Source organism: Oreochromis niloticus, linkage group LG7 (assembly GCF_001858045.2).
Source record: "Oreochromis niloticus isolate F11D_XX linkage group LG7, O_niloticus_UMD_NMBU, whole genome shotgun sequence".
Lineage (NCBI taxonomy): Eukaryota > Metazoa > Chordata > Actinopteri > Cichliformes > Cichlidae > Oreochromis > Oreochromis niloticus.
Window position 1 is genome coordinate 24,338,508 of NC_031972.2, and position 23,459 is coordinate 24,361,966.

At 38.9% G+C, this 23,459-nt stretch overlaps 4 protein-coding genes across 4 annotated transcripts; 2 read left to right on the top strand and 2 right to left on the bottom strand.

The window, feature by feature from the left end:
• Positions 1–298: 298 nt before the first annotated feature.
• Positions 299–4,992, bottom strand: rnf170 (ring finger protein 170). The gene is made up of 7 exons (XM_003444337.5): positions 4,765–4,992; positions 3,939–4,102; positions 3,642–3,717; positions 2,995–3,109; positions 2,702–2,775; positions 2,146–2,277; positions 299–1,622 (listed from the first exon to the last, which is right to left on the bottom strand). The coding sequence occupies exons 2-7, from the start codon at positions 4,076–4,078 to the stop codon at positions 1,353–1,355; spliced, it is 807 nt and encodes a 268-aa protein (XP_003444385.1). The 5' UTR covers positions 4,079–4,102; positions 4,765–4,992; the 3' UTR covers positions 299–1,352.
• Positions 4,993–5,411: 419 nt separating this feature from the next.
• gpn3 (GPN-loop GTPase 3) lies at positions 5,412–8,692 on the top strand. The gene is made up of 8 exons (XM_003444338.4): positions 5,412–5,599; positions 5,737–5,845; positions 6,030–6,197; positions 7,316–7,440; positions 7,562–7,677; positions 7,857–7,953; positions 8,062–8,190; positions 8,323–8,692. The coding sequence occupies exons 1-8, from the start codon at positions 5,552–5,554 to the stop codon at positions 8,386–8,388; spliced, it is 858 nt and encodes a 285-aa protein (XP_003444386.1). The 5' UTR covers positions 5,412–5,551; the 3' UTR covers positions 8,389–8,692.
• A 30-nt stretch (positions 8,693–8,722) lies between these two features.
• arpc3 (actin related protein 2/3 complex, subunit 3) lies at positions 8,723–12,014 on the top strand. Its single transcript, XM_019361145.2, has 7 exons — positions 8,723–8,875; positions 9,255–9,354; positions 9,912–9,988; positions 10,412–10,480; positions 10,613–10,739; positions 11,272–11,366; positions 11,774–12,014. The coding sequence occupies exons 1-7, from the start codon at positions 8,870–8,872 to the stop codon at positions 11,834–11,836; spliced, it is 537 nt and encodes a 178-aa protein (XP_019216690.1). The 5' UTR covers positions 8,723–8,869; the 3' UTR covers positions 11,837–12,014.
• A 135-nt stretch (positions 12,015–12,149) lies between these two features.
• On the bottom strand, positions 12,150–16,565 carry ube2g1b (ubiquitin-conjugating enzyme E2G 1b (UBC7 homolog, yeast)). The gene is made up of 6 exons (XM_003444340.5): positions 16,316–16,565; positions 15,836–15,938; positions 15,642–15,739; positions 13,586–13,764; positions 13,205–13,315; positions 12,150–13,090 (listed from the first exon to the last, which is right to left on the bottom strand). Exons 1-5 carry the CDS (start codon positions 16,356–16,358, stop codon positions 13,229–13,231), a joined length of 510 nt encoding a protein of 169 aa, XP_003444388.1. The 5' UTR covers positions 16,359–16,565; the 3' UTR covers positions 12,150–13,090; positions 13,205–13,228.
• Positions 16,566–23,459: the final 6,894 nt, after the last annotated feature.

Here is a 23,459-nt window from a genome sequence, read left to right on the forward strand (position 1 = left end):
AATACAGTGAAACCTGCTCCTTTTACTTTGCCTACCATGACAAGCTTATCAAACATTGGCTTTAATCCCCAGAAACCAAATAGCCTGGATTCATTGCTCAAAAAGCAACCATGGGTGCACAGTAGCTTTGAGGGAAAAGGCAGATAAAGAAGTCTCTTTATCTCTGGCTCCACTAGACAACACTACCTATTTAAGTAATCACAACTAAAAAAAAAAAAAAAAAAAAAAAGTAAAAGAAGTTGAGGTGGAGATATTTACTGTGCACCAGTCAAAATTTCAAGCTAGATTTACACTTGAACAGTTTGGTAATCCCCCATTTATTTACATCCTCAGTAAAACACATTTTGTATAGAACATTAATTTAATTTGAACATAAATAAGACTTCAATACATTTCAAAATCTGACAGATTGAGAGACTCTGACGTTCTGAAAAGCTCTGTAGTGCATGAAGCTGAACTGACGCTGACAAACTGATTAAGATCCTGAAATGTGAAGAAAAAAAGAATCCTCAAAATAATCTTTAAACATTGAAATATGATGACATTAACAATGATGACTTGAGTGAGCTGATGTTTCTTTCTTTTCTTGAAAAACAAAGTCATCTCTAACTGAGAAGTCATCATCAGACTGGTTGGTGTTGTTCACTATATTTTCACGTGGGTAAGCCCAGCAAAGTTCGAAGCATGTTAGAATGGATGAATAAATCTAGACGTTTCCAGGTAAAACACTTGAGTGATTTTGACACAAACATTGGTTTCAAGTCATGGTTATGCATAGTTACAGATCACTGAAATATGGGCATAACTATAAGTGAATAAAGCAGGCTCTAATAATCCCATTAACAGGGTTCTTGTAACACACCTTTGCTTGTCAACTGACAATCCAAAATTAGACTGTTGACTTTAAATCCATTTAATAAAGACATTACACTTTTACATGATTGTCTCCATAATGATGACATCCACATTAATCAAATCCCCGTTCATGGCACTGTTGACTATTTAGTTAAGGGTGTAAACTGATGGGCAAGAAAGACTTTCCTGACTGACCTCAGTGCCTGACTCCAAGTAGATTTTTACATCGCATCCTTATATTCTGCTTCTGTTGGTATTGACTCATATGACCTTAGAATCTTGAATGGTAAATTCTATATACAGAGTCAATATTGAGAGTACTTTTTTTGCTAACCCATCTCCTGTGATAAAATAACATCCAAGGCTTCAGAGAGAGAGAGAGAGAGAGAAAAAATCTGTATTATCGACTAACTGCTCTCTGAACATTTATTCCGTTTTTTGCACGTCCTCAGATGTTGACTTCACTCTTCCCGAGGCTCATATGAGCAGGCCAAGGCCTAGCCGTTCAGTCTCTGTGTGACCACCTCTCTGTACATGATAGAGATGTACACAAAGAGAAGTAGGATTACAAAGAAATCGTCCATGAATCCCAGAAGACCAAAGAGCGCTTCGGGGAGGATGTCGAGCGGAGAGGCCAGGTAGGTGATTGCCCCAATGAGGCAGAGAAGAATTCGAATCCTGAACATCCAGAAGAGGCCACCCACAGTAAACATCTCTCTAAAGGCGTGACGAAGCAGAGTGGGCACATCCCGCAGCCTGTCCATAAACTGAGGTAAACCACAGAAACAGAAACAAAGTTGTCAATAATAACTCACGTTTATCTCATTTACGGTAGTATCATATCGGCCATTTCAATGGTCAATGGTCAATGGTAACTTTATTGTCCCTAACGGGAAATTGATTTGCAGTATGTCCGTACAAACAAACAAACAGACAACCAACACATCACATACATGGATGGCTGCTAATTTTAAATCCCTCTCTTTCGCATGTCTCCCATGATAGAGTTGTATAGAGAGCAAACATCCACTTCTTGACAACTTTCCCAACTTTTGTATCAAGAATATAACTGTTGTTGGGTTTCAGACTATGACTCACGGAGACAAAGAAGGAGTTATACAGTGGAAAATCCACAGCACCCAAGACCAAAGGAGACAGATCAGGTCATGATCAGGTGAGCACCCTCTTTTCTTTTTTCTTTTTCAATATATAAGCATATTCTAGGTTGTACAGAATGAATATTCAAACTTAAAGCCCCAATCTAAATAAATATCACTGTGAAATACTCACCGATCTCGGCTGTCCGGAAAACCTGCGGTTGTAATCATTGATATCTCTTAATATTAGTTGAGGTTCAGCTTCCCCATCCTGCACCCTCTGAGGACTGGCGTGCTCATGAAAGAGTGGAAAGAGCAACGTTACCTGGAATTAAAAGAAAAGAAAAAATATAAAGATATTTTTAAGAACGATTTATTTATTTATTTATTTTTTTAAGAGGCATAGATAACAGTTTTCCCCCAAATTTGCTATGTATAGTTTTGGGGGGTTTTTTGTTTGGTTTTTTATGTACTCATTTATAGTTATATTGGCCAGTTGATATTATAAATCAACTGGGTGGTAATATATATGTATATGTATATGCAGTGCATGACAGGTCACACAGCACCGCACGGACTGACACATCACTTATTCCATTTAACACTCATTTCCAACAACTGTGGCAATAGCTAAATGCCTAACAGAAAACCATTGAGGTATTTTTGTGCATTCAAAGATATGAATACAGAACAGCTGGCAACTTATGAATATCTCTAGTGTGCATTTTAACAAGTACTGAAAGACTCACCATTTGTCTGCAGATGGGGCAGTTAATAGCTCCCAGCCAGGTGCCGTACCTCCAGTAGGCTATGATGCAGGAGCCTGTGTAAGAACACAGGATATGGCACATGAGTAAAACTAAAGCACAAAACAATAGCTATTAGCTAAAAAATAAATACATAAATGTTATATTTACTCCAAATTATGTTTTCCTTGACGTGCATATTTTCAAATAATGTCGACATTTGTAGCAATTTTGTACTTTTTGTACTACTTTTTTAGTACAAAAAGTACAATTAGCAATTAAAAGAATAATCTCACCGCAGAAAAGGTGTCCACAATTGGTTTCCACAGGCAGAACAGCCTGCTGTAAACATACAGGACATGACATGTCTGTGTAATACTGCTGCCTGGCTTCAGCCTGGGGATTTTCATCCTGCAAAATGAAATCAAAAGCATACAAATTTAAAAGTTTAGCACATTTGTTATAACAGAGCGCACAATTTTGAGAGTCATTCCCTCCAAATGAACAATAAACATTATAAACCATTTACTAGCTGTAAAAGAATATGAATATTTATCTATATCAGCCCTTTTGCAACTTCCTGTTGTGACTTGACAATTTAAACCTTTTCAGTTCCTTCTTCTGGACTTTTGCCAGTTCTAGAGCCAAAACTAATTGCTTCTTTTAAATTTCAGAGATATAAATATAAATTTTAGAGGTTGCTTTCTTAAGATAAAATAGAAATTAAACACCAACAAAATAATATTTTTAGTAAAGGATGACATCCCCCAAATGAAAATATAATCCTCAAGACTCTGCTTTTCTGAGTTTGAAATGTTCAGGTGATGTTTGGCCTTTTTGCAAAGCCTTGAGTCGTTAATGTTCAAACAAGAATTCAAACCACGCAAAGGATTCCAAGTAATACCTAGGGCTAAAAAGGCTGGAGCTGCGCTTGCATCTTTACCTGCTCGGTCTGGAGCTGTTGTCGGACGGCTCTTACGTGCTCCTGATTCTCAGGATGAATATTTTGCTGCTCTTGTCTGCAAATGTCAAAAGATGATTTGGCAATCAGATGTTTGTCAGCGTAAACTATGAAACAGAGCGTGACAATGCAATGCAATGCAATACGAGTAGCCCTAAAGTGCAATATTCTACATGATTACAACCCTCAGATATATGCATATATTATCAGTCCTGAACACCTGTCATCCAAAGAAAAAGAAAACAGCACTTTCTTTTTATTAAGCAATCAATTGCTTACCTGCAGAGGAGAGTGAGGAGGCCTGCAAGGAAGGCGACACTGAGCACCACCACAAATAAGACCTGGTTGCTGACACCTTCAATGAGAGTGTCCTCATCTTGGATCAAGTAATCCAAGTCCCCATGCTGACCGTCCTCCATCACCCACACTCATAGCCTACAACTCTGGAAAACAGAGGGGGAGAAAAAAAGAGATCACTAATTATAATTTTAAATGTTAGTAAAAGCTATATAATTTAACGGACTATAAGGTTCCACTAATGTATTCCCAAGTCTGTGAATGCCACAAATCTGTGGGTTTACGGGATTAAGCTGCGAACTTAAAGGCTTGTTTTTAAGTGACCTGTTAGCAATAGCAGCGAGAAGTCCATTCTTACCAAAACGTTACAAAACTAGGTTAGCGACACTTTGGTTACTTGTCCCTGCATGTAGCATTCTTCCGTTCACTGTGTTGCTATTATCAGCTAGCAACGCCCGCTTGCCAAGTTTAGCGCTGGCGTAGATTAGCTTTTAACACATTAATGAGCACAGCTACTGCTGGTAATGACAGTGTGTGGCTTTTGGAAGCTCCTCCACCACAGACAGCCCTGTAGTTATTTATATACCAGTGAAAGAAGGACAGCTTCTCTCTTTAAGTCTGAGCTTTACGGGACATTTATCGCCCCCAAATCAGTCGCATAACGACCCTTTCACGACAGGCTTAGCAGGGCCGCCTTAAGTTCTAGCTGAAGAGTGTGGCACACAGCATAATGAAGCTAAGACTGTTTACGTAACGTGCAAAGTAATTTGAAACGTTTTGCAGGACGGACTATGATGAAAGAGCTCACCTGATAATAAGAAGTCCACCTCCACTCGGTAAGCTCTTTCCAAAAGCTTCACCTGTCCGCTCCATCCACTCTATCGAGACATTTCCCCCCAGTTATGACAGATTTTAGAGGCTCAGTCAAATTAGGAGACCAGAAGCAATCGCTTGCGTGTTGTTGCTCTTGCTTGGCATACCGATGATACCGTTTCGGTTTGCAACTACTTCCTTTCCTTCTTATTCTCTTAGAGGTATGCAGGTTAGAAGCTACGACTACAGAATGCTGCCCCCTAGTGTTTGTTAATGACGTTATTTTTGTACTTTATCCTTATCCCATCAGTTTTTTTATTTTCTTTTACATAAATTAAACATGGTATACACAGAGAGAGTAATTTCTGAAATTGTTTAACTGCTCAGAAAAATAGTTTTAGCTTTTCAATTTATGCATTGTCTCACATTTATTTAACTTAATTATTTATGAGAGACTTATATTCTGTCTCTACTGACGTAAATGTCTTACCTTAAATAGAAAGACGTCTTCATATAGTGTATAACTTTCCTATTAGATTTCTTAGTACATGGCATAATAATGATCCAAGCGATGAATTGTTAACCACGCTTTGACCAATAGGTGGCAGAAGTGCTAATACAATGTAGATGTTTCTTACAAGAAGACGAAGAAGAAAAAGAAGCAGAAGAAGAAGCACAAGGGCCACCACCGCCAGTGCATCAATATTACTAACAGTTCTACGAAGCTACTTTTGGCGACAAAAAGGACCCAATTTTACACAGCTCTCTTTAACTGAGGCACAATGCCTCGTTATGCACAGCTAGTGATGGGTCCTGCGGGTAGCGGTAAGGTAAGTTATCACCCATTCAGTTAAACTTGTTGAAATACCTTGTTGTGCTATTTGGCTAATGCTAAGGCATGAGGTTGTCTTGTGTTCAACACAGACTGCATCTGCTTTTTGTTTACTGGAGTTCACTTTCATTTCAGAGTACCTACTGCTCCACCATGGTCCAGCATTCAGAGACCTTAAACCGTTCAGTTCAGGTGGTCAATCTGGACCCAGCAGCTGAGCACTTTGATTACCCTGTCATGGCAGGTAAATACAGCATGGTTTTAGTTTATATGACATAGTAGTGTCCATAGAATAGAGGAGGATACGATTAACCCTGATAAATGGCTTTTAATTAGGCTCTAACGTTAATTTTTGCTTTAGTATTTAGCATATAGGAGTTATTTTACACGACCCACATGGTAACTTTATTATGTTTCGGTGCTCTCAGACATCCGTGAGCTTATTCAGGTGGATGACGTGATGGAGGACGATTCTTTAAGATTTGGCCCAAACGGAGGTCTGGTTTTCTGCATGGAGTACTTCGCAAACAACTTTGATTGGCTGGAGGAAAGCCTGGGTCACGTGGAAGATGACTACATATTGTTTGACTGCCCAGGTAAATGTTTCAAAGAGGGTATGCTGAAGCCAGTCTTCCATTGGCTTCAGCACAGTGCACTTGTTTGTGCTGGGGTGTGGATGGGATTCAACATATCCTGAGCACTGTTATTTGTTAATTTTGTTTAAATCACCGAAATAGATTTACACTCATGGCCACTTACCCTCAAAATTACCTTAATTCCTTATGGCATACATTCAACACAGTGAATTCCTTATAGACTTTGGACCATACTGACATGATAGCATCACACAGTTGCTGCATATTTGTCAGTTTGTTTGAAATGCCAAAACGTTGATTTTGTCCATCTGAGACTGAAGAAGGCACTTGGATGAGTGATATAATGTTTCTCCCACTGAAAGTGCTACGGTTTTGATGGACAGAATCAATGTTTTGGGATTTCATTACCTGGATGATTGAGCATGCAGCGAGACATAGTTTGAGATGATTTGAGCTTTGTAGCATGACAAATTATCCTACTGGAAGCAACAGTCAGAAGATGGGTTTACTGTGGTCATAAGGTAGTCAGCAGCAATACTCAGGTAGGCTGTGGGGTTTAAATTATGTTTTCTTGAACCATTGCAAATTATAGCCTCAGTTTCCTGTTCATAGTTGACAGTAGTGGCACCTGGCGTGGTGTTCTGCTGCTGTAGCCTATCTGATTCAAGGTTCAGCATGTTGCGCATTCAGAGATGTTCTTCTGTAAACCTAGGTTGTAATGGATTTGAGTTACTCTTGCCGTCATATTAGCTTTAAACAGTCTGGTCTTTCTCCTTCTCGCTCTTTTTTTCTGGACTGTTGTATGTAAACCCTATGGATGGTTGTTGATGGCTGTTTGGGGAAAATCCCAGCAGATCAGTTTCAGAAATGCTCAGACCATCGATAACCATACCATATTCCCCTTTTCTGATGCTTGCTTTAAACTTCAGCATATTGGCCATGTCTGTATGCTTAAATGTAGTTGAGTTGCTGCCATTAGAGAGTAACAAACCTATTGAATTGGCAGGTGAGTGCATATTTCATTATTCCAGTCTTGGAACAAGGTATGTTATCATTGGAAAAGTGGTTGTCCGTGTGTGCCTCATAGAACTGGTGTGAAGCGTGGCTTCTCTTTACAGGGCAGATTGAGCTGTACACACACCTCCCTGTAATGAAGCAGCTGGTGGAGCAGCTCCAGCAGTGGGAGTTTCGGGTTTGTGGAGTTTTCCTTGTTGACTCACAGTTCATGGTGGAGTCTTTTAAGGTAACAGTCTCACAGTGTCTTCCTCTGATTTATTTTATTTTCCTTTTTTAACTTCATTTCTGTACAAACACACACATAATGTAATAGTGACAGCACACCTTTTACTTGTCTCCTACTGTAGTTTATCTCTGGAGTCATGGCTGCCCTCAGTGCTATGGTGTCATTAGAGATTCCTCAGGTAAACATCATGACAAAAATGGATCTGCTTAGCCCCAAAGCAAAGAAGGAGATTGAAAAGTAAGTTTCATATGAATTGACAATGTTAAGTGCCCACAAAAACAGTAATTCCCTTTGTCGTCTGTACTAGGACTAGATTAAAGTTTTCTTTTCGTGTTATTCAAAACCTGAACATGTTTGAAGAGACAATTCTTAGTTTTAATTTACTTACATTTTTATGCATTGCATTTTTTCACAAGATACCTGGACCCAGACATGTACTCAATGATGGAAGACGGCTCCAACACAATCAGAAGCAAAAAGTTCAAGAAGCTAACCAAAGCTATTTGTGGTCTTGTAAGTAGAGGCCTTGATTTGGTACTGCATCACGTTTATGATCAGATTGATATTTTTATTAATATATTTGTCTGTTTTTAATGAGACAGTATCTGTTTGTGTATCTAGATTGATGACTACAGTATAGTAAGATTCCTCCCTTTTGACCGCACTGATGAAGAAGGTATTAACATAGTACTGCAACACATTGACTTCTCAATACAGTATGGAGAGGACCTGGAGTTTAAGGAGCCAAAGGTGAAGAAACAGCACAACCCACCAACCCCAGTTAAACAGAACTTTAAAAAAATATGTATATATATAATATGATGCATTATATACCTTTTCATGATCAACCAGTTTTTTTTTCTGTACCTTCTTTTCCTACAGGAGGTTGAGGAAGAGCCTGCTAACCTAAATTATGATGAGATTTTTCAAGACAAAGTGAACAGCTAAGGCGCAGTATGGCCAGTCCTGCAAATACAGACTTTGTGTAGCAAGACTGGCAAAGGAGTTCCATCGGACTGTTTGTTGTAGCTGCATGGATACTGAGAAATGGACACGTGAAGAAGATTGTGGATATCATGAATAGTGTTTCATGTATTTTAAAGGTGTTTTTTTTGTTTGTTTTGTTTTGATGATAATGAAACTATTCATTTAAAAGTATATTTTAAAACAGTGGTTTGATGCATTTAAATGCTTAGCAGTTATTAAAAATATTGCTATTATATTTTTTTTGAATAAAATGCAACGCAAAATACACGTTTTGCCGCCCGTGTGATGTGAAGTGTTTATTTAGCGCCCCCGGCTGGTTGATACGCCACATGACACGTGGCCACTTCCTGTAGCCGAAGGGTGGGACAGCACGGAAGCAGTATCTTGCAAGTGTTGGAATATTTCTGTCGCTGAGCAGTTGGACTGATATTTATCATTCAACATGCCGGTGAGTAAAAAAAATAAGAAGAAACACACTATTATTGACGAGCAGAGAACTTTACTGCTAGGTTTAGAGCAAAAATATTGCGCTGAAATCCCACTGAGTAGGAAAAAAGAGGCCTCCGAGTTAACGTTAGCATAGTTCGCTAATTACTTAAGCATTTGGGTCGCAATTTAACGATGTTTGACATGTCAGAAAGCGCAAATTCGCATTCGATGCTTTTTTGCAAATGCCTTTTAGCACGTTGCCTATACGTCTTATTATTATTTGGTTCTACGATAACATAACCATTAAACCAGGCTAGCATAGTAGCAATGATGCTATCTGGCAGAAATGTTCCCAGAGAAATCAGGTGACAGCAACTTTTTCTTTTAATATTTTTCAGGCGTATCACTCAAACCTGATGGCCCCCGAAACCAGGCTGGTGGGGAACATGGCTTTGCTCCCCGTCAAAACTCAGTTTAAAGGACCAGCCAGAGGAGACGGTAAGGCTGTGCGATGTCTTTTACTTGTGTCAAAATGTCGATAATGTCCTTTAAATAACGCATATCAATTGTAGTGAAGTCTTTAGTAGTGTTTTTTGATTTGGTCAAGTCATTTTAGGCAGTGGGTTGTATCTTGTTATGACCCCTACTTTATTTCCTGATGCATGCATCAGATACACTTCCTTATATGGTGTAAAGAGCTCATCCTCAACTTCTAACTTCTTCATTAGAGTCTATGAGCACTTCTGTAATAAAACGGTGTATTTTCTAGTGTCTGATCCACCTAAAGGTTCATTTAACTCTTCCATGGTGTTGTGGGTTTGACAGATTCAGTGCTATTGAATAATGAAGCTATTATATTTTGTGATTGGGTGATTCTAGTTGTTTGTTAGCAGCTCATAAATCAAGAATGGAGCTCTGCTGGTAACAAAAAAGGCCTGCATGGCCAAAACGGGAAATGACACTTTAACAGTGACACATACACATGCACAAATACTGAATTTAGAGCCATACATTTGTTGATTTCTTCTTCTTTGCTTTTTTAAAAAAAATTTTAGGCGTAGATTCTGATATTATTGACGAGGCTATCTACTACTTCAAGGCCAATGTTTTCTTTAAGAACTATGAAATCAAGGTAAGCAATTCATTAATATTTGCACTGTTTTGATTGCATGTGTTCCATGTTTAAGGAGACCAAAATAGTCATAAACCTTGCAGTGTTTTTGCTGTATTTGTGCTCTCACCATTGTATCAACATAATTTTTTGTTTTAAAGTAGCTTAATAAGTTTTATTTGAATAAGGAGGCAGGTATGCACCTCACTGGTGCCCCTTTTCCTCTGTATGTTTTCTCTTACTCTCTCTGGAGCAGCTGAGCACTTGGTTTTTCCACATGCCCTGGCTTGCCTCTTCCTGTGATTGCAAACAGTGCAATCTTTTCATAGTTTGCATGGTTTAGGCTGTTCAGTTCTGAGACCTAACTACTACAAATTACAGTAACCTCAATGCTTTATATAAATAACTCTTTCAATAATGCGTGTGTACATGTGTTTCTTTCAGAATGAGGCAGACAGGACACTGATCTATGTCACACTCTATATTTCTGAATGCCTAAAGAAGCTACAGAAGGTAAACTGAAATCCCCACAAAGGGCTTAATGCAGTTTCATCACTTGTAGCAATGAGCTACTTGAATATGTATTCAAGTAGGTGACCAGAAAACATAATCAAACTCTTTCCATTGGGATATGTGGCTCTACAGTGCAGCTCCAGGAGCCAGGGAGAAAAGGAGATGTACACTCTGGGCATCACAAACTTTCCCATTCCTGGAGAACCTGGCTTCCCCCTTAATGCTATGTATGTCAAGCCTGCAAACAAGCAAGAGGAAGGTAAGAAGCCACAAGCTAGGATTAGTACATGTTTGTCTACCTTAGGGTGTTTATCAGTAAATAAGTAAAAACAAACTTGACATTTCACCATATTTATACCAACTGGTTATGTTGTTTCAATTCCCTGTCCTCTGAATTAGACTGGTTCCCTTGTACACGTCTTATATTTCAAGCCAAAAATAGAAATGCTGACCTTTAAGCTTTAGGGGTCTGATGCTGAAAGTGTTGTTTTATACTTGTGTGATTATTATTATTTATAAAGTACCAACACTGTTACAGATGAAACTAATGGAATTCCACCCTATTTAAAGAAACTCCTGAAAAGAGTTATTTTACTGAAGTGAATCCTCTCAAATCTTTTACAGCAATCTTACTCCTAAATCTAAATGCTTGGATCTTCTTTTTTTTTTTTTTTTTTTTTGTACAGTATATTATGTGGAAGGTCGACTACTAAAGCCATGCCTTCCTGGTGTTAAACAGTAGTTGTTGCTGTCTGTGGCTGGACTGATAATATTTGATCTTCATCCTTTAGAGACTATGAGGGCCTACCTCCAGCAGCTCCGACAGGAGACTGGCTTGAGGCTATGCGATCGTGTGTTTGACCCCCAGACAGATAAACCCAGCAAGGTAAGTCTGGCATGTCCAAAGTGATTGGCTGTTGCGGTCTGAAAACATGACAAGTAAGGGAAATGTTTCAGGGCTAATGCATCCCTTGTTCCTCAATCACTGTCTGATGCATCCAGTAGGATTTAAGTTGCAATACAGAAAAGAACTTACATAGCTCAAATTTGGATCAGAGACAAACGAAAATTGACTGTTGTTCCTGTCTTGATTTCCTGCCTCCTTTATCTGATTTATACAACTTAATATCAAAACTAGGTCACCACACAGCTAACCCAGGAGGGATACAGGCTCAAATGCTAGATTTAAGCTGCTTTCTACAACCTAAACTAAATATGTGCAGGTTTCAGCAGTTAACACTGAAACGTGTCCTTTTGACTGAAAAGTTTACCAACTTTTCTTTTTTCTTTCAGTGGTGGGTTTGCTTCGTCAAGAAACAGTTCATGAACAAAAGCCTGTCAGCCCCTGGACAGTGAGCAATTAGGACTGCAGTTTTCTACACTTGCAAGATGGATTTTTGGGTGGGGTGGTAAAGGAGGGTCTGCTTTTGTGTTAAGATTTTATACAGTTTATGTTCAAGCATGTCTTCACTTGTATGGATGCTGATTATATTGAGCTGGTGCTTAATTCAATAAAGCAATTATGGAGACGAAACTAGTGCAGTTATTGCTGTTTAGTTTTTAACCAAATGTGCTGTATTCAGGTTGTGCCACTAGGTGTGAAGGAAAATTTCGTTTAAGGATGTGTTGGTGTACAGCGGAGGGAAGAAAAGCTTTCTATAGAAAGCAGTAGAGTATCTGCACGACTTTATTCACACTTATATCAATACAACTATATTTAATTTGACATATCCATACTATTGTAACAATAAAAGCTGTTACATATAAACTTCTGTAAGAGGTATTAAAATAACTGCTGAACTGTGACCTCTTCCATAGGAATGAGAATATATTTACTCTACATATGCAATCACAAGGATAGGAAGAATGTCTGTTAATTTAAAAAAAAAAAAAAATCACTGGTTCTCTTTGGTTTGTCTGAGAAACCTTTTTTCCCTCGAGTTTAAAACAAAAAAAAGGAAAAAGGCCTTTAAATACAGTCCTTGCTGAAGACAGGTTTATTTTCCTGGCCATCAAAGTTAAGGCAGTGTTCAAGTTCGTCAACAAAGGAAAGATGAAGCACCTGAGAAAGAGGAAGATGTGTTTCTAGATTTCCATCTGATCAATAACTGCGATTAATGAAAAACTGCATATATAGTGAAATGAGTGGCTCAGTGTTGCAAGTTGAAGGAAAAAAAAATATATAAAAATAACTCAAGCAGTCGACACGCAACAGCTTCACTCAATAAATAGATTAATATAAAAAAACCTTTAGAGAAGGTGCATTTATCCAGATGCCTTCTCCAAAATCTGATGATTTTTTATACTCAGAATTTAACATTACACTACTTAATATTTAGGATGATTTTCACAATTTATGTTAATACATTTACTTTGAAAAAAAAAAATCACTCTAAATAGGAGCAGTGTATTGTCAAATTCCCTAAGTATGCAAGCCACATAAAAAGGCTGCACATGTCCTGCGAGTGAAATGCTGATAAAGTGGTAATGATATAAAACTGCAGCATTGATGTTACTGCTGTTCAGCAATATTCAAGAAGTTTCTTCACTGGCAAAAAGTTGCAAAGATCTACCAGCCATCTCCTCAACGGGGCAATCCATATCCAGCTCCTACCAAAGAAAAAATAAACATTTCAGTTTCTGTTCTAGTTTCATAAGGAAGTAAATCACTATGGTGGGAGCCTAGCAGATGTTAAGAGGTTAAACCTGGGTGATTGTACTTACAGAACTGATGATCAGACTGACGCCTTAGTCAAAAGCAGTGTCTTGACTTTTCCGTACACAGCGCGCCACCTTTTTCTTAAAAATTCCTGTAGGATCTTCTCTCCACTCTTTCTGCAGGGTATAATAGACACAAAGTTATTGTATACAGTGTCATTTAATCCCTACTTCACTTCTCGTTTCTACATCTTGGCCACACAAGCTGCACAAAGCACAGATGCCTGTCACACGTTTACTTCATTTCTCTTAGAGTTTATACCTTCTGTCTGAAGCTAGCATCTCTGAAAAATGTGATCTCATTTAACCAAACTTAGAGCAGACAGATTAAGACGTTTCCTTTAAACAGACAGCATCCAATATCGCCTGGAGAACATGAGCACTTACAGCTGCATCCACATTGGCTGGAGAATCTACATTGGGATCTGCCAGCATGGAGATGACACTGATCATGATGGTCTCCACTGTATGGATCGGTAGCCAGCGCTCCTCAGGCTTCTCATAGCCGTACTTGTCCTCACCAGGTTCGTGCAGAATGGAAATGCAAACTTCACCATTTTTTGCCACTGGTATAAAAGAAAACAGGAAAATAAACAGACTGTTACAGTGCTGCAGATATTTAAAAAAAAATAAATAAAAAGCTCATTAAGGGAATTTTACCAAGTGTGGTCTGGTGTGGTGTAGGCTTATTCCATACCACTTGTGATAAAAGTGGCTTATGTCATACCACTTAAAAGTGCACAATTGATAGATCTATTGATCCTCGCCCTACTGACATAGTTAACATACATGGACTACCAAATGTAGAAGCAATCATAATAGCAAAATAATGATAATAAAAGCAAAACATATTTCTTCTTAAAGTGTTATTGGTTATGTATTTAATGTTATTTAAAGAATACAATTTATTATTTTTTAAATTAAATTTATTAAATTTACAATTTATGTATTTTATAAAATGAAAATTTGAGTAATTTAATTATAAATATAATTAATTCATTTTTGTCCCAAGTACAATCCACATTATTACTTAAAAAGCAGATTTACTATTCCTTCACTCTGGTATCAGTCAATTTCAATCATTTCAACTAAATATTATTTGTGTTATGTATATATGATGAAACCAATCAGCCAGCTGAGAGACATAATATGTCTAGCGTGTCTTGAATCGGCCCTGGGGCCCAAAACATGTCACCTAGAATGGGCAAAGGAGACATCCTGGAAGAGAATAGCAGCTCTACTCTGAGGTCCTCACTCCATTTCTAAGGCTGAAAGATGACACCCTTCGGAGAAAACTCATTTCCATCACTTGCACTTGTGATCTTATTCTTTCAGTCACTACACAGAGCTTGTGACCACAGGTGAGAGTAAGGACATAGATCAGTCTGTAAACAGACAGACTCACTTTTACACTAGTCTCTTCACCACAGCAGACCAGTACAGCACCCACACTGCTGCCAAGACTGCACCAATTTCCCAACTCCCCTCTCTTGAGAACAAAACCCAGATATACTTGAACTCCTCCACTTGGTGCAGCAACTTGTCCCCCTACCCAGAGTGGGCACTCCACACTCTTCCAGCTGTGAACCATGGCCTCAGACATAGAGGTGCTGATTCTCATCTCAACTGCAAACCACTCGGGTGAAAGTAACCTGAAAGTCATTTCTCAATGTAGCCAACAAAACCATATCATCTGCAAAAAACTGAGACAAAAGACCCGATATCCTCCGCCCATTAGCTGCGTTTAGAAATTCTCCCCATAAAACGAGTCTGTGACAAATAAAAGCCTTGGCGGAGACCAACACCCACTGAGATCGAGTCTGACTTAATGCTGGGAATGCAAACCAAACAACTAAAAACACCTAAATGAATACTACAAGTAGTTATAATAGACAGTTTGCTTTGCTCAGGGCATGCTGGCACGTCACAGAAGCAGCAAACAGTTGCTACTTTCCCATCTGCGTTTTGGGAGCAAAGTAAACATCTGTTTTTTATGTAGGTCTTCTAGTCGAGTGTTGGACAGCCACATCAGGTGTTTTCACTGTGATTTACTGGTCACTGAAATGTGTTCAGAAATTGCAAAATGATGATAATTAATCTTATAAATCACACACACTGCTATCCGGTACATAAGCTGCATTTACAGGGTAAAAGTAGTGGTATCGGCAATGCTGGCCCTGTATTTGCTTCATATCTGATCGATACCAAAATCTGCAGTATTGCACAGCACTACTGTACATACCCGAGTGGTAGGCTAAGGTTTACATATTTTTTAATAATAGAAATGACCATCTAAGCCATTGGCTGTGATTAGAAGTAATGTTTGCATAATCATAACCACAATTTCAGACAGCTCCCCCCCCCCTCCACCAGAAATGCTAATTTTCTATCCTTTGATGTAGATTACATAAAGAGGAAGAGGTTCTGAGATACTTGCTCTTACCATTTGGATGCCAGACTTCAGTGACGAACTTCATCTTAGGAGGCTTCAAAGGATAGTCGCGAGGAAACGTTAAGATGGCTTTGAAGAAACCTCCTTCACTGAAAATGAGAAAGAGGATGGTGTTAACAAGACCAGCTTTAGCTACAGATGGATATAAATCCATTAGTTAAGCTCAATAAACAAGAATCGCTCACTATAACGTGTCTTGAGGTCCAATAACGACCACTTCCCACTGATAGATGTTATCATCGTCCACGAGCCCGGCAGAAAAGCCGTCCACTGGGTTCTTGATCAGTTCTGCAGATTCAAAGTGATCAAACGTGTTTAAACTCACCACACTGTGTGTTTCGAATAACGTCAGGTAGACACGGAGAGAGTAAGCACATGTAATGAATGGGGGTGTACTGACTTAAATAGTAGTTGTTGAGCAATAGCAGCTAGCCTTAGTCATATGTCCGCTAACAGCTGTGTGACACGCGATCTACACGCGACACGTGCATTACAACTACATTTTCAAGCTTTTATATATAAAACCCACAGGTCACATATGACAAACACTGCTACTACTAAACAACAACCAAATGAAACACGTCTGCTTCTCACTTGTGACTGACAATAAAACAAAGTGAAACGCTAGCGTCCACAGACTTAGCAGCAACAGTTAGCTAACTTACCTGCTAATTGTTTACGCAATAACAACGAAGACTGTCCCGTCATTTTACAAATGTTTTCGAGTAAGAAGTAGCTAACACAAACTAAAGCTGTGGATAAGATTTAAAGTACACCGTCCACGTTTCGTCTCTCTCAGACAACGCCGTCAGTGACTTATAAAAAAAAGGTGGTCTGAGGAAGTTGGTGAGCTATTTTTACCCTGAGTAAGATCTCTCAGGCAAATCTTCCACGGATGTCAGGGTGAAACTAAGCTAAAACTGTGCTAAAATATTTAATTAAATCGAATAAAAAAATACAACTGGGTTTTAGGAAAAAATGTAACCTAAATTAAATCATGTGCACATGTAATGACAGTTAAGCAGCCAAATGCCGTGCATTTAAAAAAAAAAAAATAAAGCTTTGTTATCTGGTAGTTAAAAAAAAAAAAAAAAAAAACTTTATCATTTTACCTCTAATTTAACCAGGGAAAAATTAAGACTACAGATATTAAAAATCTCCCTAAAGAACATATAACTGACTAAAACACTTTGTTTCTCCTCTATGCATATTAATGTGTTGCATATAACAATAATAATAATAATAATAATAATAATAATAATGATGATAATAATACTACTACAGGTCACCTTACATTAGTACAACAAAATAAAAACATAAGGCCACATATATATATATATATATATATATAAAAATATAAAAGCCTTCTGATGTATATCCTTTACTGTTAAGAGACACACAATATGCACAAAAGCAACCTACAAGCCTGTTACATAATTTATCCTCATACCTGCATGATATTTAAGACATTATTAAGTACAGGTAAGTATGATAAAGTCCTGTTTGCTGTTGCATCACTCACTATACACTTTTACAGACACTACACAACAGTATGCGCAAAGTTGACAACTTTGCACAAAATATATTGACACAAAGAACTTTAGAAATTTATATTCTAAATAATATATTCATACAATAAAAAATATTCTCAGCCTTACTTTGATATGAAAAATTTTAATAAAAATCTTAATGCTCGACAAGAAAAAAATTAGCATGGATTTGTGATTTATGAAGAGCAGGTAAAAATCACCTGTTTGTCTTGTCAGACTTACTCTGGATCAGTGGTTCTTAACCTTGTTGGAGGTACCGAACCCCACCAGTTTCATATGCATATTCACCGAACCCCTCTTTAGTGAAAAATTATTTTATTTTATTTTTTCAAATTCAAGACATAGATATGTTTTTTACTGGTGCACAAAATGAGCCGTGCATAAACATCACCTTGTTCAAAGAACAAAACCAACACAATGCATGAACTTACAACAAATTACATACCTGCAAATCAGTGTGACTTCTGCTGTTGCCTTTGAGAGACCAGTTCAGATATGCGTGGCTTCACCTTGGCAAGTGCCACTCTCATGTCATTTTCACAGAAAAGTCTGTTCCTTTTCTTTGTTTTTATGTCCAGCATCCTCGAAAAGGATTGCTCGCAAAGATATGTTGTAACAAATGGTATAAAAAAATCCAGGGCTTTCTTAGCAATAATTGGATACTTGTCCATTTGTCGACACCAAAACGTTGAGAGCGTTGTTGTTCTTAAGAGTTGCTGTTGAACCTGGCTCTGCTGAATTTCAATGATTTCGTCAAGGTATTCATCATTGACATCTGCTGTCTCAACAGCAAACGTGAACGGCTGTCTCACCCATGCTGGATATGACTCTCTTGTAGGGAAATATCTGTCGAGAGACTTTGCAAGCTCATCTAAGTGCGTTGCAATTGTTTGCTTCGGTTCCGTGGATCCAGAAATATCTCCGATTCCAGACACATCTTCGATCTTACTTACACAGTTGTCCAGAAGGGGAAAGTTTGCGAAGTTGTTGTTCTCTGTTCATCGTTTCCATAACGTTAGGTTTTTTTTTTGAAAAGCCTTCAGGTGTTCTTCCGCTTCTATGATATTGACTCCACTACCCTGCATCGGCTGATTGAGATGATTGAGAGCTGCGAATATATCAGCCATGTACGCTAAAATAAGAATGAACTCAGGATCTTTGAAGCAATCTGCATGACAGTGTTGGTGCTCTTGCAAAAACAGGGCTAATTCCACATGCATGGCAAAAACACGATTCAGCACCTGTCCCCGGGATAACCACCGAACATTAGAATGGTACAGAAGTACCTCGAATTCAGAGCCCATTTCTTTACACAGCTCACGGTGCCTCAGAGCACTGTTTCGCACATAGTTCACACATTCCACCACAGTTTTTAATACTTCATTTTTGGAGGAAAGGTTTTTGTTGCCAATGCATGCCTGTGCAAAATACAATGAGTCACAATGATGTGTGGTGCATCGGCTTTTACTAGCGCACCAAAACCAGAGTTTCTTCCCAGCATGACTGGAGCTCCGTCCGTACAAACTGCAGAAACCATGTCCCATGAAAGATTGTTATCCACAAGCTTCTTCACATCGGCTGCCTTTGTTGTTGTAAGAGGCTTACAAAATAAAAAAATCTTCTTTTATCATGTCATCTTTCACATAGCGCACAAAAACAGTAAGCTGGCTTAGATTAGCAACGTCTGTGCTCTCATCGAGCTGAAGGCTGAATTTTGCCGGGCTTGAAATCAGATCGGCGACTACTTGAGGCAAGATGTCTTTACTCATGTCTTCTATTCTGTCGCTGACGGTGTCATTTGAAAGAGGAATTTGGGATAATTTACCTTCAGCCGCTGTTCCGAGTATCAGATTTGCCATCTTTAACGCAGCTGGTTTCACGAGTGTTTCATCAATGGTGTGTGGCTTGCCCTGCTTTGCGATCAGGTACGCAACTTCGTACGATGGTGTGAGGATCGGTTTGCTAACGGGTACAAATCCAAGAGCAGGCAGAGTGGGCCTTTCATCGAATCTGGCTCTCTTCACCTTGAATTCAGCAAGTGTTGTGTTCTTGTATTCCCCGTCTCCATGCAGCTTCAAGAAGTGTTCCTTTAGTTTGCAAATCATGCAGATAGGACGCTCACTCCCATCACGTTCTGTGATACATGTGAATCCATATTGTACATATTCGTCCGACCACTTTCTTCTTTTGCCCGACATAGTTAGTATGGATTAAAATGTTAAAAAAAATCACACGAAGTACTACCACGACATTCACGTGTTGACTACTGCGCGCGCTACATTCCCCGCAGCCCTGATTGGCCAAGCAGTGTAGCATGATCGTCTGCAGCCAGTGATGGCCAGAAGGGGGCGTGTCATCACAAATTTACACGATAATTCGGGTGTGTCTGGACCTCTGCGACCTCTGCGGTGGAGGCTCTGCCGAACCCCTGAGACCGACTCACCGAACCCCTGAGGTTCGATCGAACCCAGGTTAAGAACCACTGATATAGTGGGATATAATAGTGCTGGTTACCATCATCAACTCTTATCCAGCATATATATTCCTACTCTCCTCCCACTCCCTCTGCTGTCTCTTTGTTACTTTCCTCCATGATTGACCGCTTTTAAATCCCTTTAAGTCAGATTTCAAATGCACTGATCTCATTTTGCTTCTTTACCTGCTACAGCAACATCTTCATAGCATTCCACGCCTACATGTGCTTTGATCTCTAAAAATACCATTACATTCCAAAAACACCCAATACAGATCTTCAAAAAACCTCTAAAATGACTCCAGGCTTGACCAAAAATGATCCCTTTATCATGCTGTCAATGCATGGGCTTAAAACATCATCTGTGGTCTTAGTCGTAGCAGCCTTCTCTAAGAAATAGATATCCATGTGTTATACTGTGAAGGTGAAATGCTTAATTCTCTTTCAGTCATTTTACAGCCTCCACATATTTTACCTTTTCACAGTCTTGGCTATTATTTTTCTCCTCTTCTTAAAGATTTATTTAAGGCTCCATGTTGTTATCCAGGGCATGTATCTTTAGCTTGCTATCATTTAATATTGTCTTCGTGATCTTACACATTAGAGATGCTGGCAGCACAGTGGTGAAGGGGTTTGCACAATAAGAAGGTCAGAAGTTTGAATTGACTGGAAACCTTTTTGTGTGGAGTTTACACTGGTTCCCTGAAGTCCAAAGACTGCACAATAGGGTAACTGGTGGTTTTAAAGTGGCCATAGGCCTGGTTGTCTGCCTATCTATGTTAGCTCTGTGATGGACTGGCGACATGTCCATGGTGTACCCTGCCTTGTTCCCAAGTGACAGCTGGGATAGGCTCCAGCCTCCTTGCGACCCTGAATTTGATAAGAAAATAGATGGATGGAAACTAGCTGTAGGTGTGAACGTGAGTGTGAATGCCTGTCTGTCTCTCTGTGTTAGACCTGATTGAGTGGCGACGTGTCCAGGGTTTATCCATCCTCTCGTCCTATGACAGCTGGGATAGCCTCCCCGCCTCTGGTCCCTGAATTGGATAAGCTGACTCATTAGGTCTGTATGCATGTTGGTATGTGGCCATCTTTCTTGGTTTGAAATTGAAAAACTGCATGCTATCCTTTGATATTTCACACTACATAGCTAGTCTCTGCCCCTAAGGCCATTCTGGTGTAGTAATTTATTGATCTAATCATTTTGTGCAATAAAATACATGTTTAGATTCCAGTTCACCTACTCTCCCTAATATTTATTACTTAAGTTCCCCGCTGATGTTTTTGAGCCTATGACATTGCAATGCAATGCAGAAAATTTTATTATAGTTGACTCTATTGCTCTAACCATCTGCATTATCATATGAGTCATTCCTCCCTAGAAGAATGTGTGAAATCTGTGTTTATCTAAAAAGATATCATCAGATTTCCTGCCTACTGATAGAAACATAAGCACATTAAATGTCATGGACTTTAACTAATTAGCACCCTAACTGACATCCTCACTTGTAATAAGATCTTCCTTAATCTCCCTTGTTTTCCTTTCACATGTTTGTGCAGCTCCTCTAAAACTTATGACTTCTCCAGAAACTTTCATGCTGCCTGAACCAACACTCTAGTCACCCCGGGTGGTCCTTTACAGACTTGTTTGGTTTTGGCCCACAGGCACCCATTATAAATGCAGAGAAAAGACAGTTTTTTTAATCAAATATGTATCAGGAGGAGTTTCTACTTCAGTTGGTCTTAAGGGTGAAATTCTTTTGCATGCTCACAGATGCTGCTGTCATCCTAACTAAAAAAAAAAAACAAGAAGAAGAACTGTCATTTTGCATATGCTGCTTTCCACAATTCCCACACTGCAGGAAACTGCAGAAAACAAAAACACATCTAAATGTCCAACATTTAAAATAGGTAGGGCAGGGTCTAAATTAGATGTGTGCATCTTCCTATGTGATCATGATTGTGTTGGTTCATCCAAAGCACTGAAGTCAAGCTTGCACTAGCTAACTGGTTGTTCAGTTCCTGTTTTACATCCACAGTCTCATCCTGCAGCTGGTTAGCTATTTGCTGACTAGTATAGAATCATAACTGTGCAAATGTACAATGTGGTAACCCTAAACACACTAAAGCTGGCTTCAGGCTGTTACTGTCTATAGCAGAAAGCCAAACACTTAGACCTAAATTGCATTAGTCAGAGTGAGGAATGAAGTGGGATTTGGTTCTGGTCAGGGGTCAGTGAACAGTGGAGGATTTCGAGTCATGTGAAAAATAAATTTTTACAGGACTTTATGCAGTCCTGTGGAAAACTAAGCACACAGTTGGCAAACAGTCAATATGAGGTGTTTGTGCTCATATGCTACATTAGTTTTTGTCCGATGTAATGGTCTTCATTATAGCCAAATGTTTCCATTTAGTCTGTGTAATAGCTCCACGGCAGACCCGACCCGATTTTCATGCTTTTCCGCATACGTTATTATTACGTTTGCTGTTTTCACAATTGGCTGCAACTTTGCAGCTCCCAGCCAACCAACAACAACAAGAACACTGCAGGACCTAGTTCAGCCTTTAATCCAGCGAGGCATGATTGCGGATGCCGCTCAGGTGAGTCCGCCTACCCTGCAGCGGCACCGCAGACCATGCCCTGCCACACACCCCCAGTAGTAAGGGTAAAAAAATAAAATAAATAAATCAATAAAAATGTCTTTTTCACATGAGTATATGCAAAAAAAATAAAGCAATAATCATTCAATAATCAATAATGTCTACTGTCACATAAAGGGCATTTGAAGAATGTATCCACACACAAATCAAGCATTGGTGGTAGAGGGAGGAAATCCGCAAATAAGTTTATCTTTAAGTAGCGATCTGGATGAAATGTCAGCATAGAATGTATGTTCATGTTTTTCCCGACTTTCAATGTTAACCATAGCATATGTGAGAGAAGTAGACATAGTAGCCTGTCTTTTAGGCTTAACACAAGGCAGCCAGTACCACTCATGCCATTGTTTGCTTATAATTCTTGTTTCTTTTTCTCCAAAAGAGAGCAGTATTGTGCAGGAATCAATGTATAGTGTGTCAAATCAATACAAAAATAAAAAAAAAAAGTTGCAGACTTATGTGAGTGCGAGTGGTTGTGTCTCTCTGTGTTAGCCCTGCTACAGACTGGCGATCTGTCCAGGGTGTACCCCGCCTCTCGCCCTATGGTAGCTGGAATAGGCTCCAGTCCCCCCACGACCCTGATGAGGATAAGTCAAAGAGAATGGATGGATGGATTGTAGTCTTAACCCAACATAATTTGCAATTTATTATTTATTTAACTTAAATACAATTTGCATGTGCTGGTGTCAGCATCATAAAATACTCCCTTTCCGTTTAACAGTGCCTGGAATGTAAATGTAAGCTATGCTTCCTTTGAAGAATGATGCAATACTTTGATGGTTTTGGCCTGGTTGGCTATTAACTGTTATTTGCCTCTGACTGTGTGAAAAGAACCAAAGCTTTTACATTTTGCAACATTAGATGGTGCTGTAAGCAAAATGCAGATTGAAGCAATCAATTTCAAACACATTTATCTTTTACAGTGAAACAGTAAATAAAGACAAATGCACAAACAGTGGGTCCAGGAGGGGCAATGTTGCAACATCCATTTTATAAGTGAATGTAATGGAGCTCTTGGGAAGTGTGATATTAACTCAGCACACTAAAAATAACAATGGTATTAAACAGAAGCTGTACTTATTGTATATATGCTGGTTTGATTAACGTTATGGTCCTATTAAATGCCAT

Bases quoted from the DNA above. Each gene is read 5' to 3' on its own strand.
- rnf170 (XM_003444337.5), bottom strand. From the start codon at position 4,078: ATGGAGGACGGTCAGCATGGGGACTTGGATTACTTGATCCAAGATGAG. The intron at 3,110-3,641 runs GTAAAGATGCAA...TTCATTTTGCAG, and splicing joins AACAGCTCCAGACCGAGCAG to GATGAAAATCCCCAGGCTGA. The intron at 1,623-2,145 runs GTGAGTATTTCA...GGTTTACCTCAG, and splicing joins TTTCCGGACAGCCGAGATCG to TTTATGGACAGGCTGCGGGA.
- gpn3 (XM_003444338.4), top strand. From the start codon at position 5,552: ATGCCTCGTTATGCACAGCTAGTGATGGGTCCTGCGGGTAGCGGTAAG. The intron at 5,846-6,029 runs GTAAATACAGCA...CGGTGCTCTCAG, and splicing joins TGATTACCCTGTCATGGCAG to ACATCCGTGAGCTTATTCAG. The intron at 7,954-8,061 runs GTAAGTAGAGGC...TTGTGTATCTAG, and splicing joins CCAAAGCTATTTGTGGTCTT to ATTGATGACTACAGTATAGT.
- arpc3 (XM_019361145.2), top strand. The intron at 9,355-9,911 runs GTAAGGCTGTGC...AAAAAATTTTAG, and splicing joins AGGACCAGCCAGAGGAGACG to GCGTAGATTCTGATATTATT. The intron at 10,740-11,271 runs GTAAGAAGCCAC...TTCATCCTTTAG, and splicing joins TGCAAACAAGCAAGAGGAAG to AGACTATGAGGGCCTACCTC.
- ube2g1b (XM_003444340.5), bottom strand. From the start codon at position 16,358: ATGACGGGACAGTCTTCGTTGTTATTGCGTAAACAATTAGCAG. The intron at 13,765-15,641 runs GTAAGAGCAAGT...CTTTTATACCAG, and splicing joins TGAAGTCTGGCATCCAAATG to TGGCAAAAAATGGTGAAGTT. The intron at 13,316-13,585 runs GTAAGTGCTCAT...TATACCCTGCAG, and splicing joins CAGCCAATGTGGATGCAGCT to AAAGAGTGGAGAGAAGATCC.